Raw genomic sequence first — 22,861 nt, forward strand, 5'->3', positions numbered from 1 at the left:
CATTCCATCTCCAACCCGACCAATCAATCAGCACTCCCTACTTGTCTAGCACCTACCAGCCAGATTCTCTTTTTTTTTTGAGATGGAGTCTGGCTCTGTCGCCCAGGCTGGAGTGCGGTGGCCGGATCTCAGCTCACTGCAAGCTCCGCCTCCCAGGTTCATGCCATTCTCCTGCCTCCGCCTCCCAAGTAGCTGGGACTACAGGCGCCCGCCTCGTCGCCCGGCTAGTTTTTTTGTATTCTTTTAGTAGAGACGGGGTTTCACCGATGGTCTCGATCTCCTGACTTTGTGATCCGCCCGTCTCGGCCTCCCAAAGTGCTGGGATTACAGGCTTGAGCCACCGCGCCCGGCCGCAGATTATCTTTAAAAACTCTGATCCCTGAGGCTGGGTGCAGTGACTCACACCTGTAATCCTAGCATTTTGGGAGGCCGAGGCAGGTAGATCATGAGGTCAGGAGTTCAAGACCAGCCTGGCCAAGATGGTGAAACCTCATCTCTACTTAAAAAAAAAAAAAAAAATTTGCTGGGCATGGTGGCAAGCGCCTGTAATCACAGCTACTCTGGAGGCTGAGGTAGATAATTGCTTGAACCTGGGAGGTGGAGGTAGCAGTGAGCTGAGATCGCGCCATTGCACTCCAGCATGGGAGACAGAGCGAGACTCTGTCTAAAATAAATAAATAAATAGGCCGGGTGCAGTGGCTCACGCCTATAATCCCAGCACTTTGAGAGGCCAAAGCGGGTGGATCACAAGGTCAGGAGTTCAAGACCAGCCTGGCTAACATAGTGAAACCCTGTCTCTACTAAAAATACAAAAAATTAGCCGGGCATGGTGGCAGGCGTCTGTAATCCCGGCTACTCTGGAGACTGAGGCAGGGAAATCGGTTGAACCCGGGAGGCAGAGGTTGCAGTGAGCCGAGATCACGCCATTGCACTCTAGCCCGGGCAACAATACAAGACTCTGTCTCAAAAATAAACAAACAAATAAATAAATAAAATAAAAACTCTGATCCCCGAATGCTCAGGAAGACTGATTGGGGCAATAATAAAACTCCGGTTTTCTGCACAGCTGGCTCTGCATGAATTTACTCTTTCTCCATTGCAATTCCTCTGTCTTGATACATTGGCTCTGTCTAGGCAGCAGACAAGGTGAAGCCGTCAGGTGGTTATAATCTCACAGGGTTGTCTTGAGAACTGATGAAAAAAGCAGTGTTTTTTCTCCCTCACAACTATAGACTCTCTCAACAGTCATTCAACACAATACTTCTGACACCTGACATGTGTGGGTTGTTTCTCCACACATCAAGCAATTCTGCAGCAGATACTAACTGGGTATCCATCAATTTAATTTAATTCCAACACTTTCTACCTGGAGATAGTGTCAGATTGTAACTGCAGTAAGTTCATTGCCAGATGTGCAAATCAATACGCTAAGGCACCGGCTTGCAGCAAAGAAAAAGGTTTGTTTAATCGTAGGGCAGGGGCCGGGCGCGGTGGCTCAAGCCTGTAATCCCAGCACTTTGGGAGGCCGAGACGGGCGGATCACGAGGTCAGGAGATCGAGACCATCCTGGCTAATACGGTGAAACCCCGTCTCTACTTAAAAATACAAAAAACTAGCCGGGCGACGAGGCGGGCGCCTGTAGTCCCAGCTACTCGGGAGGCTGAGGCAGGAGAATGGCGTGAACCCGGGAGGCGGAGCTTGCAGTGAGCTGAGATCCGGCCACTGCACTCCAGCCTGGGTGGCAGAGCAAGACTCCGTCTCAAAAAAAAAAAAAAAAATCGTAGGGCAACCTAAAGAGGGGATAGGAGAAAACCCCAAATATATTTCCCCAAGGTGTTTAGGGTTAGGGAATTTTTTTTTTTTTTTTTTTTTTTTTTTTTTTTTAAGATGGAGTCTCACTCTGTCGCTCAGGGGTGTGATCTCGACTCATTGCAACCTCTGCCTCCCTCGGGTTCAAGCAATTCTCCTGTCTCAGCCTCCCCAGTAGCTGGGATTACAGGCGCCTGCCACCGTGCCTGGCTACTTTTTGTACTTTTAGCACAGATGGGGTTTCATCATGATGGCCAGGTTGGTCTTGAACTCCTGACCTCAGGTGATGATCCGCCTGCCTTGGCCTCCCAAAGTGCTGGGATTATAGGTGTGAGCCACCGTGCTCAGCCGGGTTAGGGATTTTAAAGGTTTTTTTTTTTTTTTTTTTTTGAGACGGAGTCTCACACCGTCACACTGCAACCTCTGCCTCCCGGCTTCAAGTGATTCTCCTGCCTCAGCCTCCCAAGTAGCTGGGATTATAGGTGCCCACCACCATGCCCAGCTAATTTTTTTGTATTTTTAGTAGAGATGGGTTTTCACTATATTGGCCAGGCTGATCTCAAACTCCTGACCTTGTGATCTGCCCACCTCAGCCTCCCAAAGTGCTGGGATTACAGGTGTGAGCCACCGCGCCCGGGTTGGGTTTTTTGTTTGTTTGTTTGTTTGAGACAGGGTCTTTCTTGCTCCCTGGCCTAGGCTGCAGTGCAGTGAAGCAATCTGCAGCTTCAACCTCCCAAGCTCAAGCGATCCTCCCACCTCAGCCTCCCGAGTAGCTGGGCCCACAAGAGAACGCCCACCATGCATGGCTAATTTTTGTAGAGATGGGGTTCCGCCATGTTGCCCAGGCTGGTCTCAAGCTCCTGGGCTCAAGCATTCCTCCTTCCTCAGCCTCCCAAAGTGCGTGAGCCACTGAACCTGGTCAGGAGTCTTTAAACTGTTTGGCATCACTTGTTCCCCCAGAATTAAGGATCTGAAAAACATCTTAAGCAATTCTTTTCTTTTTTGACACGCCCAGGCTGGAGTGCAGCGGCGCTATCTCGGCTCACGCCGAGTTCCGCATCCCGGGTTCACGCCATTGTCCTGCCTCAGCCTCCCAAGTAGCTGGGACTACAGGCGCCCGCCACCATGCCCCGCTACTGTTTTTGTATTTTTAGTAGAGACGAGGTTTCACCGTGTTAGCCAGGTTGGTCTCCATCTCCTGACCTCGTGATCCGCCCTCCTGGACCTCCCAAAGTGCTGGGATTACAGGTGTGAGCCACCGCACCCCAGACTTAAGCAATTCTTTTTTTTTTTTTTTTTTTTTTTGAGACGGAGTCTCGCTCTGTCACCCAGGCTGGGGTGCAGTGGCCGGATCTCAGCTCACTGCAAGCTCCGCCTCCCGGGTTCACGCCATTCTCCTGCCTCAGCCTCCCAAGTAGCTGGGACTATAGGCACCCACCACCTCGCCCGGCTAGTTTTTTGTATTTCTTAGTAGAGACGGGGTTTCACCGTATTAGCCAGGATGGTCTCGATCTTCTGACCTCGTGATCCGCCCGTCTCGGCCTTCCAAAGTGCTGGGATTACAGGCTTGAGCCACCGCGCCCGGCCTGACTTAAGCAATTCTTAAACAAAAGCTTTATGATTCTAATGTCAGACGTCCTATTTATAGGAACAGTGTGGATGCAGACGGTCAGTATCTAGGGCTGCAGTGACTTTTGGTTTCAAGGAGGTGGCCCTAAGTGTAGCCTGAGTAATGCTTAATTTTATTTTACTTTATTTATTTATTTAATTTATTTATTTATTTTGAGACGGAATCTCGCTCTGTCGCCAGGCTAGAGTGCAGTGGTGCAACTCAGCTCACTGCAACCTCTGCCTCCCGGGTTCAAGTGATTTTCCTGCCTTAGCCTCCCAAGTAGCTGGGACTACAGGCGTGCAACACCACGCCCAGATAATTTTTATATTTTTAGTAGAGACAGGGTTTCACCATGTTGGCCAGGATGGTCTCAATCTCTTGACCTCGTGATCCACCCGCCTTGGCCTCCTAAAGTGCTGGGATTACAGGCGTGAGCCACTGCACCTGGCCCAGCCTGATTAATGCTTAATTTTAAATATATTTGTTTTTTATGTCCAGAATTCTTGTTAACCCTGTGAGGACAGCTTCAAGATCTCACAAGGTCAGTCCCACAAGGCTGCCACACTACTTCAGATGCCAATTCCAAGCCCCAGGTTGTGACCTGTCACTTCTGATCGGCTGGTTATAAATCAGGATTCCTATGGCTACCCTCATAAGTTTGACTAATTTATTAATTAATTTATCTGAGCTCAGAGAACTCAGAGAAACTAACATTTAACTGTTTACTATTAAAGTGAAAAAAGAAAAATACCTCAGAGCACTCTAAGCTATGTGAAGTATGCAAAATTTATCAGGCCCAGAGAGAGATGTGTGGGACTTCAGGTGTTGGACACAAGCCTGGGGCCATTGTTGAAGGCATTTTTGTCCCATTGTCTTAAAGTTTCTGAAATTTGTGATACAGCGAGCAATGTATAGCCAATCAATAGCTTATGTCATTTTAAAGCAATTTTTTTTTTTTTTTGAGACAGAGTCTCATTCTGTCACCCAGGCTGGAGTGCAATGGTGCAATCTTGGCTCACTGCAACCTCCACTTCCCGGGTTCACGCAATTCACCTGCCTCAGCCTCCCAAGTAGCTGGGATTACAGGCACATGCCACCATGCCTGGCTAATTTTTGTATTTTTAGTAGAGACAGGGTTTCACCATGTTGGCCAGGCTGGTCTCAAACTCCTGACCTCAGGTGATCCACTCACTTCAGCCTACCAAAGTGCTGGGATTACAGGCGTGAGCCACCATGCCCGGCTTAATGCAAATTATTGGTAAACAACATCGGAACTGCCTCTTCTTTTCCTTTAAAACCCCATTAGTGGCTGGGCACGGTGGCTCATGCCTGTAATCCCTGCACTTTGGGAGGCTGAGGTGGGTAGATCACCTGAGGTCAGGAGTTCGAGATCAGCCTGGCCAACAGGGCAAAACCCCGTCTCTACTAAAAATACAAAAATTAGCTGGGCATGATGGCATATGCCTGTAATCCCAGCTACTAGTGGGGCTGAGGCACGAGGAGCACTTGAACCTGGAAGGCAGAGGTTGCAGTGAGCTGAGATGGCGCCACTGCACTCCAGCCTGGGCAACACAGTAAGACTCTGTCTCAAGAGAAAAACAAAAAACAAAAAAACAGGCTGGGCGCGGTGGCTCACGCCTGTAATCCCAGCACTTTGGGAGGCCGAGGCGGGCAGATCACGAGGTCAGGAGATCAAGACCACAGTGAAACCCTGTCTCTACTAAAGATACAAAAATTAGCCGGACGCCGTGGCGGGCGCCTGTAGTTCCAGCTACTTGGGAGGCTGAGGCAGGAGAATGGTGTGAACCCGGGAGGCGGAGCTTGCAGTGAGCTGTGATCGTGCCACTGTACTCCAGCCTGGGCAACAAAGTAAGACTCTGTCTCAAAAAAAAAAAAAAAAGAGAAAAAGAGAAAACAAACAAACAAAAAACCATTAGTAACTGTTGCTAATTGGAGCATATATTAAGGGCAACTTGAATCCATGCTCCTGATCACAGGCCTCAAATTTAGCCCAAATAAACACTACTTACATTAAATTTGTCTAAATTTCTTTTCTCTTTAGGTCAACAAAAGACATTACAAATGATACAGATAAACAGCCAGATGGAAGAGATGCATGGAGCAAGGCCTGTGGGAAGGGGCGTTGTGTTTCCATGCCCTCTCTGGAGGACCACCCTCCAGTGACCTCCAGGGACCATGTGTTCAGCTATCTGGAAGCTTTTTTTTTTTTTTAGATGGAGTCTCATTCTGTCGCCCAGGCTGGAGTGCGATGGCATGATCTCAACTCACTGCAGCCTCTGCCTCCCGGGTTCAAGTGATTCTCCTGCCTCAACCCCCCGAGTAGCTGGAATTGCAGGCACATACCACCATGCCCAGCTATTTTTTAAAAATATTTTTGTAGAGATGGGGTTTCACCATGTTGGCCAAACTGGTCTCAAACTCCTGACCTCAAGTGGTCCGTCAGCCTCGGCCTCCCAAAGTGCTGGGATTACAGGGATTACAGGCATGAGCCACCACGCCCAGCCTTGGTTTTTTGTTTTTGTTTTATCTTGTTGTTGTTGTTTGAGACAGGGTCTGCTTTGTCATCCAGGCTGGAGTGCAGTGGCAGGGACATGGCTCACTGCAGTCTCAACCTTCCTGGGCTTAGGCTAAACTCCCACCTCAGCTTCCTGAGTAGCTAGGGCTACAGGCATGTACCACCATGTCCAGTTAATTGTTGTATTTTTTTGTAGAGATGGGGTTTCGCCATGTAGCCCAGGCTGGTCTTGAACTCCTGAGCTCTAGTGATCTGCCCACCTCAGCCTCCCAAAGTGCTGAGATTACAGGCGTGAGCTACTGCACCTGGCTGACATATGCCCTTGAGTTGTATTCCAGAAACCTAGACCCCTAGCAGATGGAAAACACCCACTGCAGTCACATAGACCCCAGATAAGGGAGAACTGAGGACTGAACTCTGGCCTTACCCAGTGTATAACTGAGGCACGATTTTTGTCAGCCTCAGCTCCAGCTGGCGACACCCTTGCCTGGGCCTTGCTCAGGCCCAGGCTTGCTGCAGGAGATGCCCCATCTGCTCAGGTCATGCCTGAGCCACGCCTGGCTTCCACTCCAATGCAGATCCCTGCATTCAGCCCCTGGAGGGAGGAGGTGTGAGCAAGTGTGGGGTCTGCCACCACACCAAATGCAGACACAGGAGTGGGTTCCATGCAGGGCTTGTGGCTGGACCAGGTGTGTTGCACTGAGGAGAAAGTGGTGGTGTATGAACAGGGATGCCTATGACCCCAGAGTAGGTATTACAGCATGCTAATAGCTCTTTTGGTCCCACTGTTTGCAGCCTGATAGACAGCAGTGGGTGTGTTAACAGCTCTGTCAGTCCTGTTGCCCCACTCCAGCCTATGGATCCAGTACTGGCTTGGCCCTTCTACTGCTTCCCATCACATGAGGCACCTGACCTCAGCCAGTGTAAGGCAGAGGACCAGTGTTACAGCCTCTTTTTACCCACGTTTGGTAGTCCCAAGTTCTTGTCCCACATCCACAAAGAATGAAGTTATATTGACAATTGAAGGGTGAGGGGGACAAAGAGCTTTACTGAGTGACAAAACAGATCTCAGTGGAGAGGAGGATGTGAGGCGTTCCCCCACCTGAAGTTGGATGGTCTCTCACTCAATGTGGCTGGGTCTGGGGTTTTTATGGGCTCAGAATGGGGGAGTACATGCTGATTGGTTTGTGAGTACGCAAAACAGGCTAAAACAAAGTCATCACTCAAAGGTAGGCACGACAGTGTAAGAAACCAATTAGGGAAGGGTAGGTATATGTAAAATAGGTGAGGGGTGGGGATCAATCAGAGGAAAATGCACCAAACAGGAGGAGAGTTTCTTGATCCAGTCCATGGATTTACCCGGGACTTGTAAAAGTTTCAGGCTTTAAACTGTCTTTGGTTTGAAGGTTGGTTTTCACTGGGGATCTGTCCCTGTCTGCCTAGGATTTGCCTGCCTCCTGCCACTATCTAACAATAAAAGTTAGCTGCAGCCAGGTGTGGTGGTTTACATCTGTAATCCCAGCACTTTGGGAGGCTGAGGCCAGTGGACTCCTTGGGCTCAGGAATTCAAGACCAGCTGGGCTATGTGGCAAAACCCCGTCTCTATAAAAAATACAAAAATTAGCCAAGCGTGGTGGTGTGTGCCTGTAGTGCCAGCTACTCAGGAGGCTAAGGTGGGAAGACCACTTGAGCTCAGGAGTGGAGGCTGCAGTGAGCTGGGAGACTATCTAAAAAAAAAATGCTGCTATTATAGCTTGAACCCTAAGCTGGGCACTGGCAGAAATGTGAAGCTGATTTAGACATATGGTCTAGAAGGGAAGAGAGCGAGGAAAGTGTATTGTCACTAGATAATAGAGTGTGATCAGTTGTACTAGAGATTGCTAACCTAAAAGAAAGAGGCTGAGTCACAAAATTAAAGTTGCTTGATTCACAGTGAGACAGCTGTCCACAAGACTCAGACTCAGACCCAAGTAACCTCGGATATGAGCTCTGTTAGGCCTTTGTTACAAGTTTTTTTATTTTGTTTGTTTGTTTTCTTCAAGATGGAGTCTTGCTCTGTCACCCAGGCTAGGGTACAGTGGTACAATCTCAGCTCAGTGAAACCTCCACCTCCCGGGTTCAAGCGATTCTCCTGCCTCAGCTTCCTGAGTAGCTGGGACTACAAACATGCACCACCATGCCTGGCTAATTTTTTTTGTATTTTTAGTGGAGACAGGGTTTCACCATGTTGGCCAGGCTAGTCTTGCACTCCCGACCTGGTAATCCTCCTGCCTTGGCCTCCCAAAGTGCTGAGATTACAGGCATGAGCCACGGTGCCCAGCCACAAGTATGTTTTTAAAGGTAAAAGGCAGGGACGAGGAGTGGGCTGATACAGTGTTTTGTCAGGAATTCTCATTGGTTTACTGAAATAGCACTGATTAGTGATTGGCGATATATTGTTAAGCTGTAGCTGTAGGGTATGGGTTACAGTGTCCATTGTGGCATTATTAGGTTAATTTATACCTAGTTGTGGCATAGCAAGCAGTTTCAAGAGATAAATAAATAGCTCAAAAGGAAGGGAGTAGAATGTGGTTGCTGTCTCATTTTAATGTTGTTACTTAATTGACCTCGGGTCTGCTTTCCTAGTGTGCAGAAAAAGCCAAACACTGGCCAGGCACAGTGGCTCATGCCTATACTCCCAGCACCGTGGGTGGCTGAGGTAGGAGGATCACTTGAGGCCAGGAGTTCGAGATCAGCCTGGCCACATAGTCAGACCCAATTTCTGAAAATAAAAAATAAAAAAATTAGCAGGGCGTGGTGGCATGTGCCTATAATCCCAGCTAATCGAGAGGCTGAGGTAGGAGGACCACTTGAGTCTTGGAAGTAGAGGCTGCAGTGAGCTGTCATTGTGCCACTGCACTCCAGCCTGGGCAACAGAGCAAGACTCTGTCTCAAAGAAAAAACAAAACAAAACAAAAATGCCAAACAGTGACACCGGGACTTCCAGCAAAAGAAAGTGAGATAATTTATTGCAGGTGCCAAAGCAAGGAGAACCAGGCAGCTAATGCTTAAAACCTGAACTCCACAATGGCTTACAAGCAAGGGTTTTTAAAAGCAGGGGCACATTTCAGGAAAGCAAAATTATAAATCAATACATAGAGGTTATACATTGGTTTGCCCCAAAAAGGTGGGATATCTTGAAGCGGGGGCTCATGTGAATTCAGAGATTCTTTGATTTGTAATTGGCTAAGTAAGCAAGGCTTTGTCTAAAAACTTGGGGTCAGCAGAAAGGAATGCTAAGGTTTGGCCCATGGGTATGACTCTCTCCACACCCCTCAGGGATAACTTGGAACAAAGGATGGTGGTCAGAGGTCAGTCTTCAGTTCCCCCTTATCTGAGGTCAATGTGACAGCAGTGGGCATTTTCCATCTGGTAGGAGTCTGGAATCCCAGCACTTTGGGAGACTGAGGCAGGAGAACAGTTTGAGCCCAGGAGTTCAAGACCAGCCTAAGCAACATAGCAACACCCCTGTCTTTACAAAAAATTTTAAAATTAGCCAGGCGTGGTGGCATGTTTTTATAGTCCTAGCTACTCAGGAGGTTGAGATGAAAGGATAGCTTCAGCCCAGGAGTTCAAGGCTGCTGTAGGCCTGGATGACATAGAGAGAACACATCTCTGAAAAAAAAAAAAAAAAAAAAAAAAAAAAAAAAACAGAAGACATGTCAAGGTGTTATTTGTTTTTAGAGATGGAGTCTCACTCTGTTGCCCAGGATGGAGTGCAGTGGTACAATCACAGTTCACTGCAGCCTCAACTTTCCAGGCTCAAGCAATCCTCCCACCTCAGCCTCCAGAGTAGCTGGGACTACTGGCATGTGCTACCACACTCAGCTAATTTTTAAAGTATGTTTAGAGACAAGGTCTTGCTATGTTGCCCAGGCCAGTCTCGAATTCCTGGACACAAGTGATCCTCCTGCCTTGGCCTCCCAAAGTGCTGGAATTACAAGTGTGAGCCACTGCACGTGGCCAAGATATTATCTTCAGTTTTTTTTTTTCTTTTTTTTTTTTGAGACGGAGTCTTGCTCTGTCGCCTAGGCTGGAGTGCAGTGGCCGGATCTCGGCTCACTGCAAGCTCCACCTCCCGGGTTTACACCATTCTCCTGCCTCAGCCTCCCAAGTAGCTGGGACTACAGGCGCCCGCCACCTCGCCCGGCTAATTTTTTTGTATTTTTTAGTAGAGACGGGGTTTCACCATGTTAGCCAGGATGGTCTCGATCTCCTGACCTCGTGATCTGCCCATCTTGGCCTCCCAAAGTGCTGGGATTACAGGCTTGAGCCACTGCGCCCAGTCCAGTTTTTTTTTTTTTTTTTAAATAGTAATGGGATCTTGCTATGTTGGCCAGGTTGGTCTTGAACTCCTGGCCTCAAGCAATCCTTCTGCCTCTGTCTCCTAAAGTGCTAGGATTACAGGCCTGGTCTGGTGCACCCTATCTGTAGCTTTTTGTTGTTGTTGTTGAGACAGAATCTCACTCTGTCACCCAGACTGGAGTACAGTGGCACAATCTCCACTCACTGCAAGCTCCGCCTCCCGGGTTCACGCCATTGTCCTGCCTCAGCCTCCCAAGTAGCTGGGACTACAGGTGCCCGCCACCACGCCTGGCTTATTTTTTGTATTTTTAGTAGAGATGGGGTTTCACCATGTTAGCCAGGATGGTCTCAATCTCCTGACCTCGTGATCCACCTGCCTCGGCCTCCCAAAGTGCTGGGATTACAGGAGTGAGCCACTGCGCCCGGCCCCTATCTTCAGTTTTTATAGGGAACTAAACAACTTGTGACTCTGGCTTACTTGGGTGGCTGTTTAAGTTATTATTACCTTCTTCCTTAGTGGGTTATTCATTTACTTCCCTAATTGCTGGGTGCAGGGCTAGCTAGGTTCCCGAATCTCCCTTGAAGGGACTCAAAATTTTTCCTTTATCTCCATACTTGCAGGCCAGACAGGCACCTAAGAACGGTCTGTCCTCCATATCAATGTCTCTCAGGGCCTGATCATATAAAAGGATGCACATTCCTCAGATAAAATCTCTTTTCTCAAGATAGACCAGCAAGAGGGAAGAAGTAGAAGGTTCTAGGTTCTCCAAACACCCTAGTTTCCCTTACAGATAAGTTTTTCTGTATTGGGGGAGGGTGGCATGGGGTTGGGGGGGTCTGTATCTCCCAACAATCTAAGTTCTTCCTTCACTTTGTAGGGATACTATGAGCAAGTAACCCTGACTATGTTTTCTGTGGTAGTGGTAGTGGGGAGTGCTCCAAGAACTCCTTGGGCCTCATTAATCCCTCATTCTTATCTGAGAAGGTTCCTATTGCTTGGTGTATTAGTTTTCATACTGCTATAAAGATACTACCCGAGACTGGGTAATTTATAAAGAAAGGAGGTTTGGGACAGACACGGTGGCTCACGCCTGTAATCCCAGCACTTTTGGAGGCTGAGGTGGGTGGATCACCTCAGGTCAGGAGTTTGACACCAGCCTGGCCAACGTGGTGAAACCCCATCTCTACTAAAAATACAAAAATTAGCCGGGCATGGTGGCACGTGCCTGTAGTCCCAGCTATTTGGGAGGCTGAGACAGGAGAATCACTTGAACCCGGGAGGTAGAGGTTGCAGTGAGCCAAGATTGTGCCAATGCATTCTAGTCTGGGTAAGAGTGAGACTCCATCTCAAAAAAAAAAAAAAAAAAAGGAGGTTTGGCCTGACGCGGTGGCTCATGCCTGTAATCCCAGCACTTTGGGAGGCCAAGGCGGGTGGATCACCTGAGGTCAGGAGTCTGAGACCAGCCTGGGAAAAATGGTGAAACCTCACCTCTGCTAAAAATACAAAAATTAGCCGGGCATGGTGTGTGCACTCAGCTACTTGGGAGGCTGAGGCAAGAGAATCACTTTAACCTGGGAAACGGAGGTTGCAGTGAGCTGAGATCACCCCCCTGCACTCCAGCCTGGACAACGGAGCAAGACTCCTTCTCAAAAAGAAAAAAAAAAAAAAAGAAAGGTTTAATTGACTTAGTTCTACATGGCTGGGGAGGCCTCAGGAGCTTATAATCATGACAGAAGACAAAGGGGAAGCAAGGCATGTCTTAGATGGCAGCAGGAGAGAGTGACAGTGAGAAAGTGCCACATTTTAACACCATCAGCTCTCAGGAGAACTCACTCACTATCATGAGAACAGGATGGGGGAAACTACCCCCATGATCCAATCACCTCCCACCAGGTCCCTCCCTCAACATGTGGGGATTACAATTCAAGATGAGATTTGGGTGGGGACACAGAGCCAAATCATATCCCTGGGGGAGTGGAGATGAGGGGAAGGAGTGGTATTCCAAAGCAGGAGGTATTGAGTACATTGTTTCATGAGTCTTTTTTTTTTTTTTTTTTTTGAGATGGAGTCTCACTCTGTCGCCCAGGCTGGAGTGCAGTGGCCGGATCTCAGCTCACTGCAAGCTCCGCCTCCTGGGTTCACGCCATTCTCCTGCCTCAGCCTCCCGAGTAGTTGGGACTACAGGTGCCTGCCACCTCGCCCAGCTAGTTTTTCGTATTTTTTAGTAGAGACGGGGTTTCACCGTGTTAGCCAGGATGGTCTCGATCTCCTGACCTCGTGATCTGCCCATCTTGGCCTCCCAAAGTGCTGGGATTACAGGCTTGAGCCACCGCGCCTGGCTCATGAGTCTTGTATTATCCATTTTATTATTCCTTAGTGCATGGTAAAGCTTCTTTTGAAATGCAGGCTGATTTATCTGAGCCAGAGGACCCCAGGGGATGTGAGATAGATACCCACACCTGGGCAGAGGATTACAGGGAAAACAGCAGCCCCTCTTTCCCTTGGGCACATGTGGTAGAGGCTGTGGGAATCAGGGTATTGCAGGGGTGATGAGGGTAGAGTCAGGACTATAACTCCTCATTCTGGGTTCCCCGGAGCTTTGACTGCTGTGCTCCTAGCCTCAATCAATCCTTCTGCCTGCCTCTGCTTGCTAAAGTGCTAGGATTACAGGCCTGAGCCACTGACTGCCCTCCTCCTAGGAGGCTGTTGACTGAGGAGATCTGGATGTCAAAGCCTTTCACCACAGGATATAGCAAGATTATTGCAGAGTCAAGGCCCAAGGCCATCCTTCCCCATGCGCAGCTCTTGCTAACTCCCCTGACTTCTCTGTGTGCAACTTGTAAGCAGCTCAGCCTGGAGTAGGAGTTGAGGTTCTGACTTTCTACAGCACCTGGGACAGGAAGGATCAGAGGAGCACAGAGTGGTGACTGCCTTGTAGGTGTCCCACATCATCCCATCTGACCGTTCAACAAGCGTGTCAGGCTGGCATTATTCACCTCATTCTATAAAGCTCAGAGAAGTGAAGGGCCTTGCATGTGACATTTACTATCATCATCACTAGTATGTCCCTACTCACATCACAGCAATTCTTTGCTCAAATCTCTAATTGCTAAGAGACTCGGAGTAAAACCCAAAGTCCTCACAATAGCAATAGTCTGCAAAGCTCTGCCCCTGTCTTACTCACTCTGCTCCAGCCACAGTGGCCTCCTTGCTGTTCCCTCCGGAACATGCCCGGCACAGTCCCACATTCCCGCCTTGCCCTGGCTTTCGCTGTGGCTGTTTCCTCCCCGCAGAACACTCCTGCCTTCCTCATCGCCAAGTCTGGGTTCAAACCTCACCTCCTCAATGAGACTTGCCCAGACAGCCTTTTAAATTCTGCAAACTGCCTCCCACTCCCACCTGCCCCCTTACTTTTTGTGGCCTTGACCTTTCAACATACTACATGATTACTTGTCTGTCTTGCCTTCACCGGAATGTAAGCGCTCTACAAAGGCAGAGGGAAGACTGTCTTGCTCTCTGATGTATCCTCCAGCCCTTAGAACAGTCCGTGGTACTTAGTAGGGTTTCAGTACATCTGTGCCCGGCGATGGAAAGAATGAATGAACACTAAGACCGAAGATTGCGACCGTAAGCCTCTGGGCACTGGTGCCCCGGGGCCTGGCGGAACGCTCAGGGAACTACATTTCCCGTGAAGCTCTGGGCGCAGAGGGCCGCGGGGGCTGCCGGGAAAGACATACGTGCTTAATCCCGGTACAGGGTGCTAGCATGGCGGCTCCGCGAGGTGAGCCGTTGGCGGGGGTGTTGGCGAGTGTGTTGGTGGCGCGCGTCCTGGGGACGACTCCTGGCATGATCGGCCAGGTTGAGTCCGCTCCTGGCGCTCCGCGGAAAGATGGGTGGGTGCGGGGTAGAGGTGGGGCCACCTGCGATGGGGATTGACCTTCGAGGGGAAGGGGCCCTTCTAGACGTCGTGCCGTGGGATAGTTACCTCCTGCTCCCTCCCCGCCACCCCGCCTCAGATCAGCACAGGGTCCTTACTGCTGCCCATCTGACAGTTGGGAACATCGAGGCCTGCAGCTGAGGGGGGCCTCATCCAACAGCCTACAAACCCCTTATTTACTCTGTCGGCAGTGAGCACCCCCAGCTCTTGCCTGGTTTCCCGGGACACTAGGGTGGGGCCTGAGGAGTGGAGTGGCAACTGACCCTGTCTGTGCCCCTAGTATTCCCACTTTCCTGTGCGGTGCAGCAGTATGCCTGGGGGAAGATGGGTTCCAACAGCGAAGTGGCGCGGCTGTTGGCCAGCAGTGACCCACTGGCCCAGATCGCCGAGGACAAGCCCTATGCAGAGGTGAGTCCCAGGCTGTATTTCAGCCTACTTTACCCGCAGATCAGGAGAAAGGGCCTGAGGCAAGTCATAAGAATCAGCTGGGAAGGGTGAGGCAGCAAGGAGGGAGGAGGCCCACTTGGCTCTTCAGGCTAATGGACTAGATAGTGTTACCAAAAATAAGAGAAGTTTTGTCATAATAGGCTGGGATTTCCAGCACTCTCCTTCCCTCAACCACTCTTAGCACTTAGTGAATTTTTTTTTTTTTTTTTTTTGAGACGGAGTCTCGCTCTGTCGCCCAGGCTGGAGTGCAGTGGCCGGATCTCAGCTCACTGCAAGCTCCGCCTCCCGGGTTTATGCCATTCTCTCGCCTCAGCCTCCCGAGTAGCTGGGACCACAGGCGCCCGCCACCACGCCCGGCTAGTTTTTTGTATTTTTTTTAGTAGAGACGGGGTTTCACCGTGTTAGCCAGGATGGTCTCGATCTCCTGACCTCGTGATCCGCCCGTCTCGGCCTCCCAAAGTGCTGGGATTACAGGCTTGAGCCACCACGCCCGGCCGCACTTAGTGAATTTTAATTCAGCCCTCTTTGACAATTCAGTTTTTTTACTTTGACTATTTTTTTTGCATTTTTATTAACCTAAAATATTTCTCCTGCCTATTTAATGAAGAAAAAGCCAAAGCATAGGAGGGCTTTCGCCTCTGCTTCTGAAACTGGAAGATGTATGTTAACCCCTGAAAGAATCATTTAAGAGTTATAGTTTTTCTGCTACCTTGACAGTGCTGGTGTCATTCTCCTCTTTGGACAGACAAAGAAGCTACATCTAAAGAAGGGAAATAACTAGTCCAAGGCTCCACAGATGGCTAGAGGCAGAGTCTGGACAAGGGCCTGGGTCTGCTGCCTCCCTGTATGTCCATGATGGTATGAACATTTGTATCCAGACCTGGGAGGCCTTTCCCAGGACTCAGTTGCCCTCTGGGGAGCACAGCATAACGGACTGGGACGGGCCAACTCAGGGTGCCAGGTTTCTCCCCCTTCCCCTCCCAAGTTTCCTGTCTTTCCAGTTGTGGATGGGGACTCACCCCAGAGGGGATGCCAAGATCTTTGACAACCGCATCTCACAGAAGACCCTAGGCCAGTGGATTGCTGAGAACCAGGACAGCTTGGGCTCAAAGGTCAAGGACACCTTTAATGGCAATCTGCCCTTCCTCTTCAAAGTGCTCTCAGTTGCAACACCCCTGTCCATCCAGGCACACCCTAACAAGGTAAAGGACAGAGTGCGGTGCAGAGGTCAGGGTACAGAAGGTCTTATGCTAAGGCCCTCCCATTACTTTTACTGCCACTTTTACCCCACCCATGCCAGGCTCCTGCCCAAGGCCAAATCCAGACTGACAACTCCCAATTTAGCTCTGCAGAGCCACATGCAGCAACTAAGTCTAAGCAAACAGCTGACCGGCCTGTGCCAGGGGAGTTTCTCTAAGCTCATTCCAAGGGGCTTGTTCCTGGTCTTCCTTCACCCAACCCAGGTCTATTCATATCTGCCATTTACTAACCTGCTTTCAGGAAGAGTTCAACTTGCAAGGCAGGGCAGGTACCCTCAGCTCCACCCCCTTGGAGTCTTCCTACACAAGCCTGAGTCCTATTCTAAGCAATTGTGGATCAAAACTCCTTCTTTTTTTTTTTTTTTTTGAGACGGAGTCTTGCTCTGTCGCCCAGGCTGGAGTGCAGTGGCACGATCTCAGCTCACTGCAACCTCCTCCTCCCGGTTCAAGCAATTCTCCTCCCTCAGCCTCCCAAATAGCTGAGACTACAGGCGCGTGCCACCACACCTGGCTAATTTTTGTATTTTTAGTAGAGATGGGGTTTCACCATGTTGGCCAGGCTGGTCTTGAACTCGTGCCCTTGTAATCTACCCATCTCAGCCTCCCAAAGTGCTGGGATTACAGGCATGAGCCACTGTGCCCAGCCAAAACTCCTTATTTCTAGATACACCAAGTAAGACCCAGAGAAGGGAGGGATTTACCCAAAACCACACAGCTTGTTAGTGTCAGAGCTTGGCCTGGTGTTTGGGTTTCCTGAATCACAGGCCAAGCCTCTTAAAGTCTGCCCCAGCTTTTCCTTGGATTTGCCCCATTTCCCTGCCCTGGGTTGGCTGAACCCCAAGTTTCTACATCATGCTTTGACTGGGCTCCTTGCCAGAGGTAGGTAGCTACTGCCATCCTGCGACTGGGGAGGGTGGACAGCAGGGGCTAGGTGGCACTGGTGTTCCTGCTAGGTAATGGCTGTACCCTCACCATCCTCCTCTTCCCCTGGCCACCCCACAGGAGCTGGCAGAGAAGCTGCACCTCCAGGCTCCACAGCACTACCCCGATGCCAACCACAAGCCAGAGATGGCCATTGCCCTCACTCCCTTCCAGGGCTTATGTGGCTTCCGGCCAGTTGAGGAGATTGTAACCTTTCTGAAGAGTAAGTTGGGCAGAATGCTGAAGGCATGCGTATTGGGCCAGGGATACCTGGGAAACCAAGATGATAGGAATAGTGGCCGAGAACAGGGGTCACATGTGACAGGCACTGAAGGGCCTCATGAAGTAGTTTTTGGAGCCAGTGGGCCAGGCCAGTGAGACCAGGCTCAAGTGTGGTTGCCAAGGGCTGGTGGTGAGTGATTGGTTTCTACTGCAAAGTTTACTTAGCATCACTGGCTCTTTGGTTAGGGCTGGGATGGGAAGGCGTCCTCCAACTCCCCACTTGTGTGGGTTCCATCTTACTATTCCTGATATGGGCCCTGGGCCTGGCCTTCCTGTAGAGGTGCCTGAGTTTCAGTTCCTGATTGGAGATGAGGCAGCAACACACCTGAAACAGACCATGAGCCATGACTCCCAGGCTGTGGCCTCTGCTCTGCAGAGCTGTTTCTCCCACCTGATGAAGAGTGAGAAGAAGGTGGTGGCAGAACAGCTCAACCTGTTGGTGAAGCGGATCTCCCAGCAAGGTGGGCATGGTTATATTCCTGGTTGGGTGCAATGCTCTGGCCTGGGCTCCCCGGCAGACACCAGACTCTAGGGACAGTTCTCAACCCCCTTACCCAAGTGGAACACTAAAAGGGGCCCAACTTAGATGACCTGTTGGCAACTTAGCATTGCTTTCCTAGTCTTTGTGGAGCAGGGCCCTTCTTAGTTGAGAGCTGCTTCCCAACTGGTCATCTTCTCCAGATGGTTGGAGGCAGACTGGCATAGAAGACTCTTAGGATGCCTTCCACCTAGGCATTCTGAGATTTTCCCCAGCCCTGCAGCTGCCCTCCATGGATGGACTTGTATCTTGGGGCAAAAGAGGCAGGAAGGGGACAAGAGCATCCTCCCTCTCCTGGAAAGGCCTGATGCCTCCAGCACTCGGTCATTTGATTGTTCCTTTACCTGCTGTGTGCCCGATCTTGTGCTAAGAAGAGTTCAAGAGATAACTGACAGGTGTGGTTGTGTCACCCCAAAGGTGGGGAGTCAACACAAGCAGTAAGAAACACGAAACATAACAGACTCGCAGCAATGAGCTTATGTGGTGCAGGCGATGAGTTCTCAAGATTCTTAGCCTGGCAGCCACAGCCCACACCAAGGCTGGAATGCAGTGGTGCGATCTTGGCTCACTGCAACCTCCACCTCCCAGGTTCAAGCAGTTCCCTGACTCAGCCTCCTGAGTAGCTGGGATTACAGACGTCCGCCACCACACCCGGCTAATTTTTGTATTTTTAGTAGAGACAGGGTTTCACCATCTTGGCCAGGCTGGGCTCAAACTCCTGACCTCATGATCCACCTGCCTTGGCCTCCCAAAGTGCTGGGATTACAGGCGTGAGCCACCATGCCCGGTGCCACAGCCCCATCTCTAGTTGGCCCAGAGCTCTCTATTTTACCTCTACAGGTTTCCCGTTACCTTTGAGCCTTAGGGGACTATTTATTTTACCCAAGCGTATTTTGTTCAGAGTGTGTGTGTGTGTGTGTGTGTGTGTGTGTGTGTGTGTGTGTGTTTTGAGGTCTCTGTTGCCCCAGGCTGGAGTGCAGTGACGCGATCTTGGCTCAATGCAGCCTCCGCCTCCCGGGTTCAACCAGTTCTCCTGCCTCAGCCTCCCGAGTAGCTCGGATTACAGGTGTGTGCCACCACGTCTGGCTAAGTTTGTATATTTTAGTAGAGACAGCTAGGATTACAGGCGTGAGCCACTATGCTGGGCCCCTTGCCTCACTTTAAAGAAGCTTGGCTGGGCATGGTGGCTCATGCCTGTAATCCCAGCACTTTGGGAGGTTGAGGTGGGCGTATCACTTGAGCTCAGGAGGTCGAGACCAGCCTGGCCAACATGGTGAAACCCCATCTCTACTGAAGATACAAAAATTAGCCGGGCGAGGCAGAGGTTGCGGCAAGCCTAGATCGTGCCATTGCACTTCAGCCGGGACGATAGAGTGAGACTCTGTCTCAAAAAAAAAAAAATAAATAAATAAATGCTGGACATGGTGATATGTGCCTGTAATCCCAGCTACTCAGAAGGCTGAGGCATGAGAATCACTTGAACCCAAGAAGGTGGAGGTTGCAATGAGTCTAGATCGCACCACTGCACTCCAGCCTGGGAGACACAGCAAGACTCCGTCTCAAAAAAAGAAAAAAAATTAAAAATTAAAGAAGTCCAACCTTGCCACTCTACCCAGGCTGAGCTCACTTTCCCGTCGTCTCCAGGACACATCTTGGCCCTCGGCACATTCTGCCTTATGGTATCTGGAGTAGTGGACTGAGAGATTCTCTGAGACACAGAACTTTCTTTTTTTGAGACAGAGTCTCGCTCTGTTGCCCAGGCTGGGGTGCAGTGGCACAATCTCGGCTCACTGCAACTTCCGCCTCCTGGGTTCAAGAGATTCTCCTGCCTCAGCCTCCCAAGTAGTTGAGATTATAGGCACGTGCCACCACGCCCGGCTTTTTTTTTTTTTTTTTTTTTTTTTTGTATTTTTAGTAGAGAGAGGGTTTCACCATGTTGGTCAGACTGGTCTTGAACTCCTGACCTCGTGATCTGCCCGCCTCGGCCTCCCAAAGTGCTGGGATTACAGTCATGAGCCACTGCGCCCATCCAAAATATAGAACTTTCAATGTTAAAAACTAGAAAGTCACCGGGTGTGGTGGCTCACACCTGTAATCCCAGCACTTTGGGAGGCCTAGGTGGGAGGATCATTTGAACCCAGGAGTTCCAGACCAGCCTGGGCAACATAGCGACACCCTGTCTCTGCAAATAATAAAAAACTTAGCCGGGCATGGTGGCATGAACCTGTGGTTCTCACTACTCAGGAGGCTGAGGCAGGAGGATTGCTTAAGCTTGGACAGTTGAGGCTGCAGTGAGCTATAATCGTGCCACTGCACTCCAGCCTGGGTGACAGCGAGACCCTGTCTCAAAAAAAAACGGGGAAAGTTCAGGCATGTTGTTTACCCTTCATGAATCTTTTGAGTTATCTCCCTAGATTTTGAGCTCCAAGAGCAGTGGTTCTCAACCAGGGGAATTTGGCTGTCATCTGGAGGCATTTTTGATCGTCAAAACCCAGATAGGGGTTGCTAGTGGCATCCTGTGCGTGGAGGCCAGGGAAGCTGCTAAACATCCATCAGCACACAGGACAGCCCCCACAATAAAGAATTACCTAGCCCAAATGTCAGTAGCACCAAGGCTGAGAAATCCCATCCTGAAAGGACCATACCCTAGCCCTTTTAGTGGCCAGTATAGTCCTGAGCATGTGAACAGTCAAGATATGATGAAAGATGGTATTCGTATGGACTGGAGTATCAAGCAAGGCTGGACCTCCAAAGGGCTGGAGGCGTGGCCAGGACAGGGCCACTTTGGCTTCTGGATTCCTGTGGCAGGGACCTTTTCCTAGGACTCCCTGGCCAATGTGGGGCCATGAACAGCACTGAGTATCCCCCTAAGTGACCTTGGGGTGCTCTGTGACCCTCAGTGGCTGCCGGAAACAACATGGAAGACATCTTTGGGGAGCTTTTGCTGCAGCTGCACCAGCAATACCCAGGTGATATCGGCTGCTTTGCCATCTACTTCCTGAATCTGCTTAACCTGAAGCCTGGGGAGGCCATGTTTCTGGAGGCCAATGTGCCCCATGCCTACCTGAAAGGAGGTGAGCCACATTTCAGCGGTGAGCCCCACTGCCTTCCCTGCTGGGCCCTGTTTCCCTGTCTGGACAAAAGGAGAAGGGTGGTCAAGGAGACCCCTAAGGACCTTGCAGTTCTGACCTCTGAGGGTTCCTGGGCTCAGCAAGCAACAGCTGGTAGGGATGTTGAATCCATTTAGCATTGAACACACCTTGAATCCTGCCACCAACCCTGTGATGCCATGCTACTGATTTTAAGCCCTGCCAGTCAGTGTGGGAACCATGATTTGAAAACAGACTATACTGGATCAAAGCTGTTGTTCTATGTCACAGCCTTTGTATGTCTGTCCTATCTACCCAGGGATTTTTACACTAAAATATGCATGTTGCCACAGAAGGATGCCACCTTTTGACTGTTGGCTGCTTATCCACACATGCCTCATGCACAGAATTCTGTCGTAGAAGTGGAAGACTACAGAGTTGGGGCTTCCCAACCCCCAGGGGTTAACATGGCTCCCCTCTGACAGTAATGGTGACCTGTCACCTGTTTTTGGTATTTGATCTCTTAGCCCCATTCTCCCAGAGAATACAATTCATGGAAATTTTTGCCTAACTTGGCATGGGATTCATGGAGCTCAGGTTAGGAGGCCCACAGCTGGAGAGTCAAGGCATACTTCATCAGCTTAGCACATGACGACTGTCTCTTTAGACTGCGTGGAGTGCATGGCGTGTTCAGACAACACAGTTCGTGCTGGCCTGACACCCAAGTTCATTGATGTGCCAACCCTGTGTGAAATGCTCAGCTATACCCCTAGCTCCAGCAAGGACAGGCTCTTTCTCCCGACACGGAGTCAGGAAGACCCCTACCTCTCAATCTATGACCCCCCTGTACCAGACTTCACCATTATGAAGATGGAGGTGAGTGAGGGGCCATGATGGGTGTGTCCTTCGTGTGCCATGAAAATCTCTGGCAAGGGTCACGATGTAAAGGCCACCTGGGGCTGGGTTTCCTGTCAAGCTCACTTGGTGGAGGGTGGCCCCAGGGCCTGCCCATTCCTCCCTGTACCAGGGGCCAGGCCTCTATGCTGACTGAGCCTGGGTTGTGGGAGAAGGTGGCAGAGCTCTCCCTTGTGCCTTGGGGACTGTCCTGGGCCCATCAGCTGATGAGAGCAGAGTCTGAGCTGCATTGCCTTATCGTTTCTTCCTGCCCAGGTCCCTGGCTCTGTCACTGAATACAAGGTCTTGGCACTGGACTCTGCCAGCATCCTCCTGGTGGTACAGGGGACAGTGATAGCCAGCACACCCACAACCCAGACACCAATCCCTCTGCAGCGTGGTGGCGTGCTCTTCATTGGGGCCAATGAGAGTGTCTCACTGAAGCTTACTGAGCCAAAGGACCTGCTGATATTCCGTGCCTGCTGTCTGCTGTAGAGGCTGCAGCCTCCCTAGCTCTCCTCTGCTAGCCACCCTAAATTCCAGCCAGCCTCGCCTCCTGAGGCCCAGCTCAAGCCCCCTTCCTTGCTCCGGACCCCTTAGGTATATCCTGGAAGAGCTGGGGTGGAGGAGGGAGCGCGAAGATAGTGACTCCTGAACACACCCAGGTGGAACCATCTTCTTTGGGGATGAGAGGCCTGTGTAAGGGGTCTGATACTCCCCTTGTCTTCCCTCTCTACTCCTCACTACACCTGAGCCAGGCTCTTGCCAACTCTGTTCCAGCCTATGGCTTTAGGCTAGCTGGTAAAATATGTGACCCAGCCGGGTAATTTCTAAGAACAGGGTTCTAGTGCTGGGACTGCCCATTTCCTCAGCTGCAGAGGAGGAAAGGGAAAGGGTAGGCCTGTGGACTAACACTGTTTACACCCTTTTATTCTGTCAAAGCAATTAAAGGTCACTTGTGTTGAGGCTGTGGAGTAATGAGCACTCAGCCTTTGGGGTACCTGTTCTAAAGTGGGCCAAAAGAGCTCTCCCTGCATGATGCCCCAGTTTTTGCTTTATTCCTACTTCATACAGCTTCCTGGGGGTGGGCAGGCTACACTCCAGAACACTGGTATGGGAAGGAGTGGGAGAGGAAGCCAGCTTTGGCCTCAGAGGCACAGCTTGCAAGCAGCCCTACAGAGAGAACGTGGCT

General features: G+C 50.4%; 1 protein-coding gene across 6 annotated transcripts; it reads left to right on the plus strand.

Annotated features, from left to right (window-relative positions):
- Positions 1-14,012: 14,012 nt before the first annotated feature.
- MPI (mannose phosphate isomerase) lies at positions 14,013-22,637 on the plus strand. 6 transcript variants are annotated; one of them, XM_010375880.2, is made up of 8 exons: positions 14,013-14,083; positions 14,520-14,647; positions 15,688-15,888; positions 16,948-17,089; positions 17,427-17,609; positions 20,587-20,760; positions 21,443-21,651; positions 21,946-22,637. In XM_010375880.2, the coding sequence occupies exons 1-8, from the start codon at positions 14,068-14,070 to the stop codon at positions 22,162-22,164; spliced, it is 1,272 nt and encodes a 423-aa protein (XP_010374182.1). In that variant the 5' UTR covers positions 14,013-14,067; the 3' UTR covers positions 22,165-22,637. The 6 variants fall into 6 exon arrangements, with proteins under 6 accessions (XP_010374182.1, XP_010374183.1, XP_030785695.1 ...); XM_010375881.2 differs by having other exon boundaries at positions 14,036-14,195; positions 21,946-22,489; XM_030929835.1 differs by lacking the exon at positions 14,013-14,083 and adding an exon at positions 15,432-15,544 and having other exon boundaries at positions 14,518-14,647; positions 15,672-15,888; positions 21,946-22,489.
- The last annotated feature ends 224 nt before the right edge of the window (positions 22,638-22,861 follow it).

The sequence above is a fragment of the Rhinopithecus roxellana genome, chromosome 5, assembly GCF_007565055.1.
Source record: "Rhinopithecus roxellana isolate Shanxi Qingling chromosome 5, ASM756505v1, whole genome shotgun sequence".
Taxonomy (NCBI): domain Eukaryota; kingdom Metazoa; phylum Chordata; class Mammalia; order Primates; family Cercopithecidae; genus Rhinopithecus; species Rhinopithecus roxellana.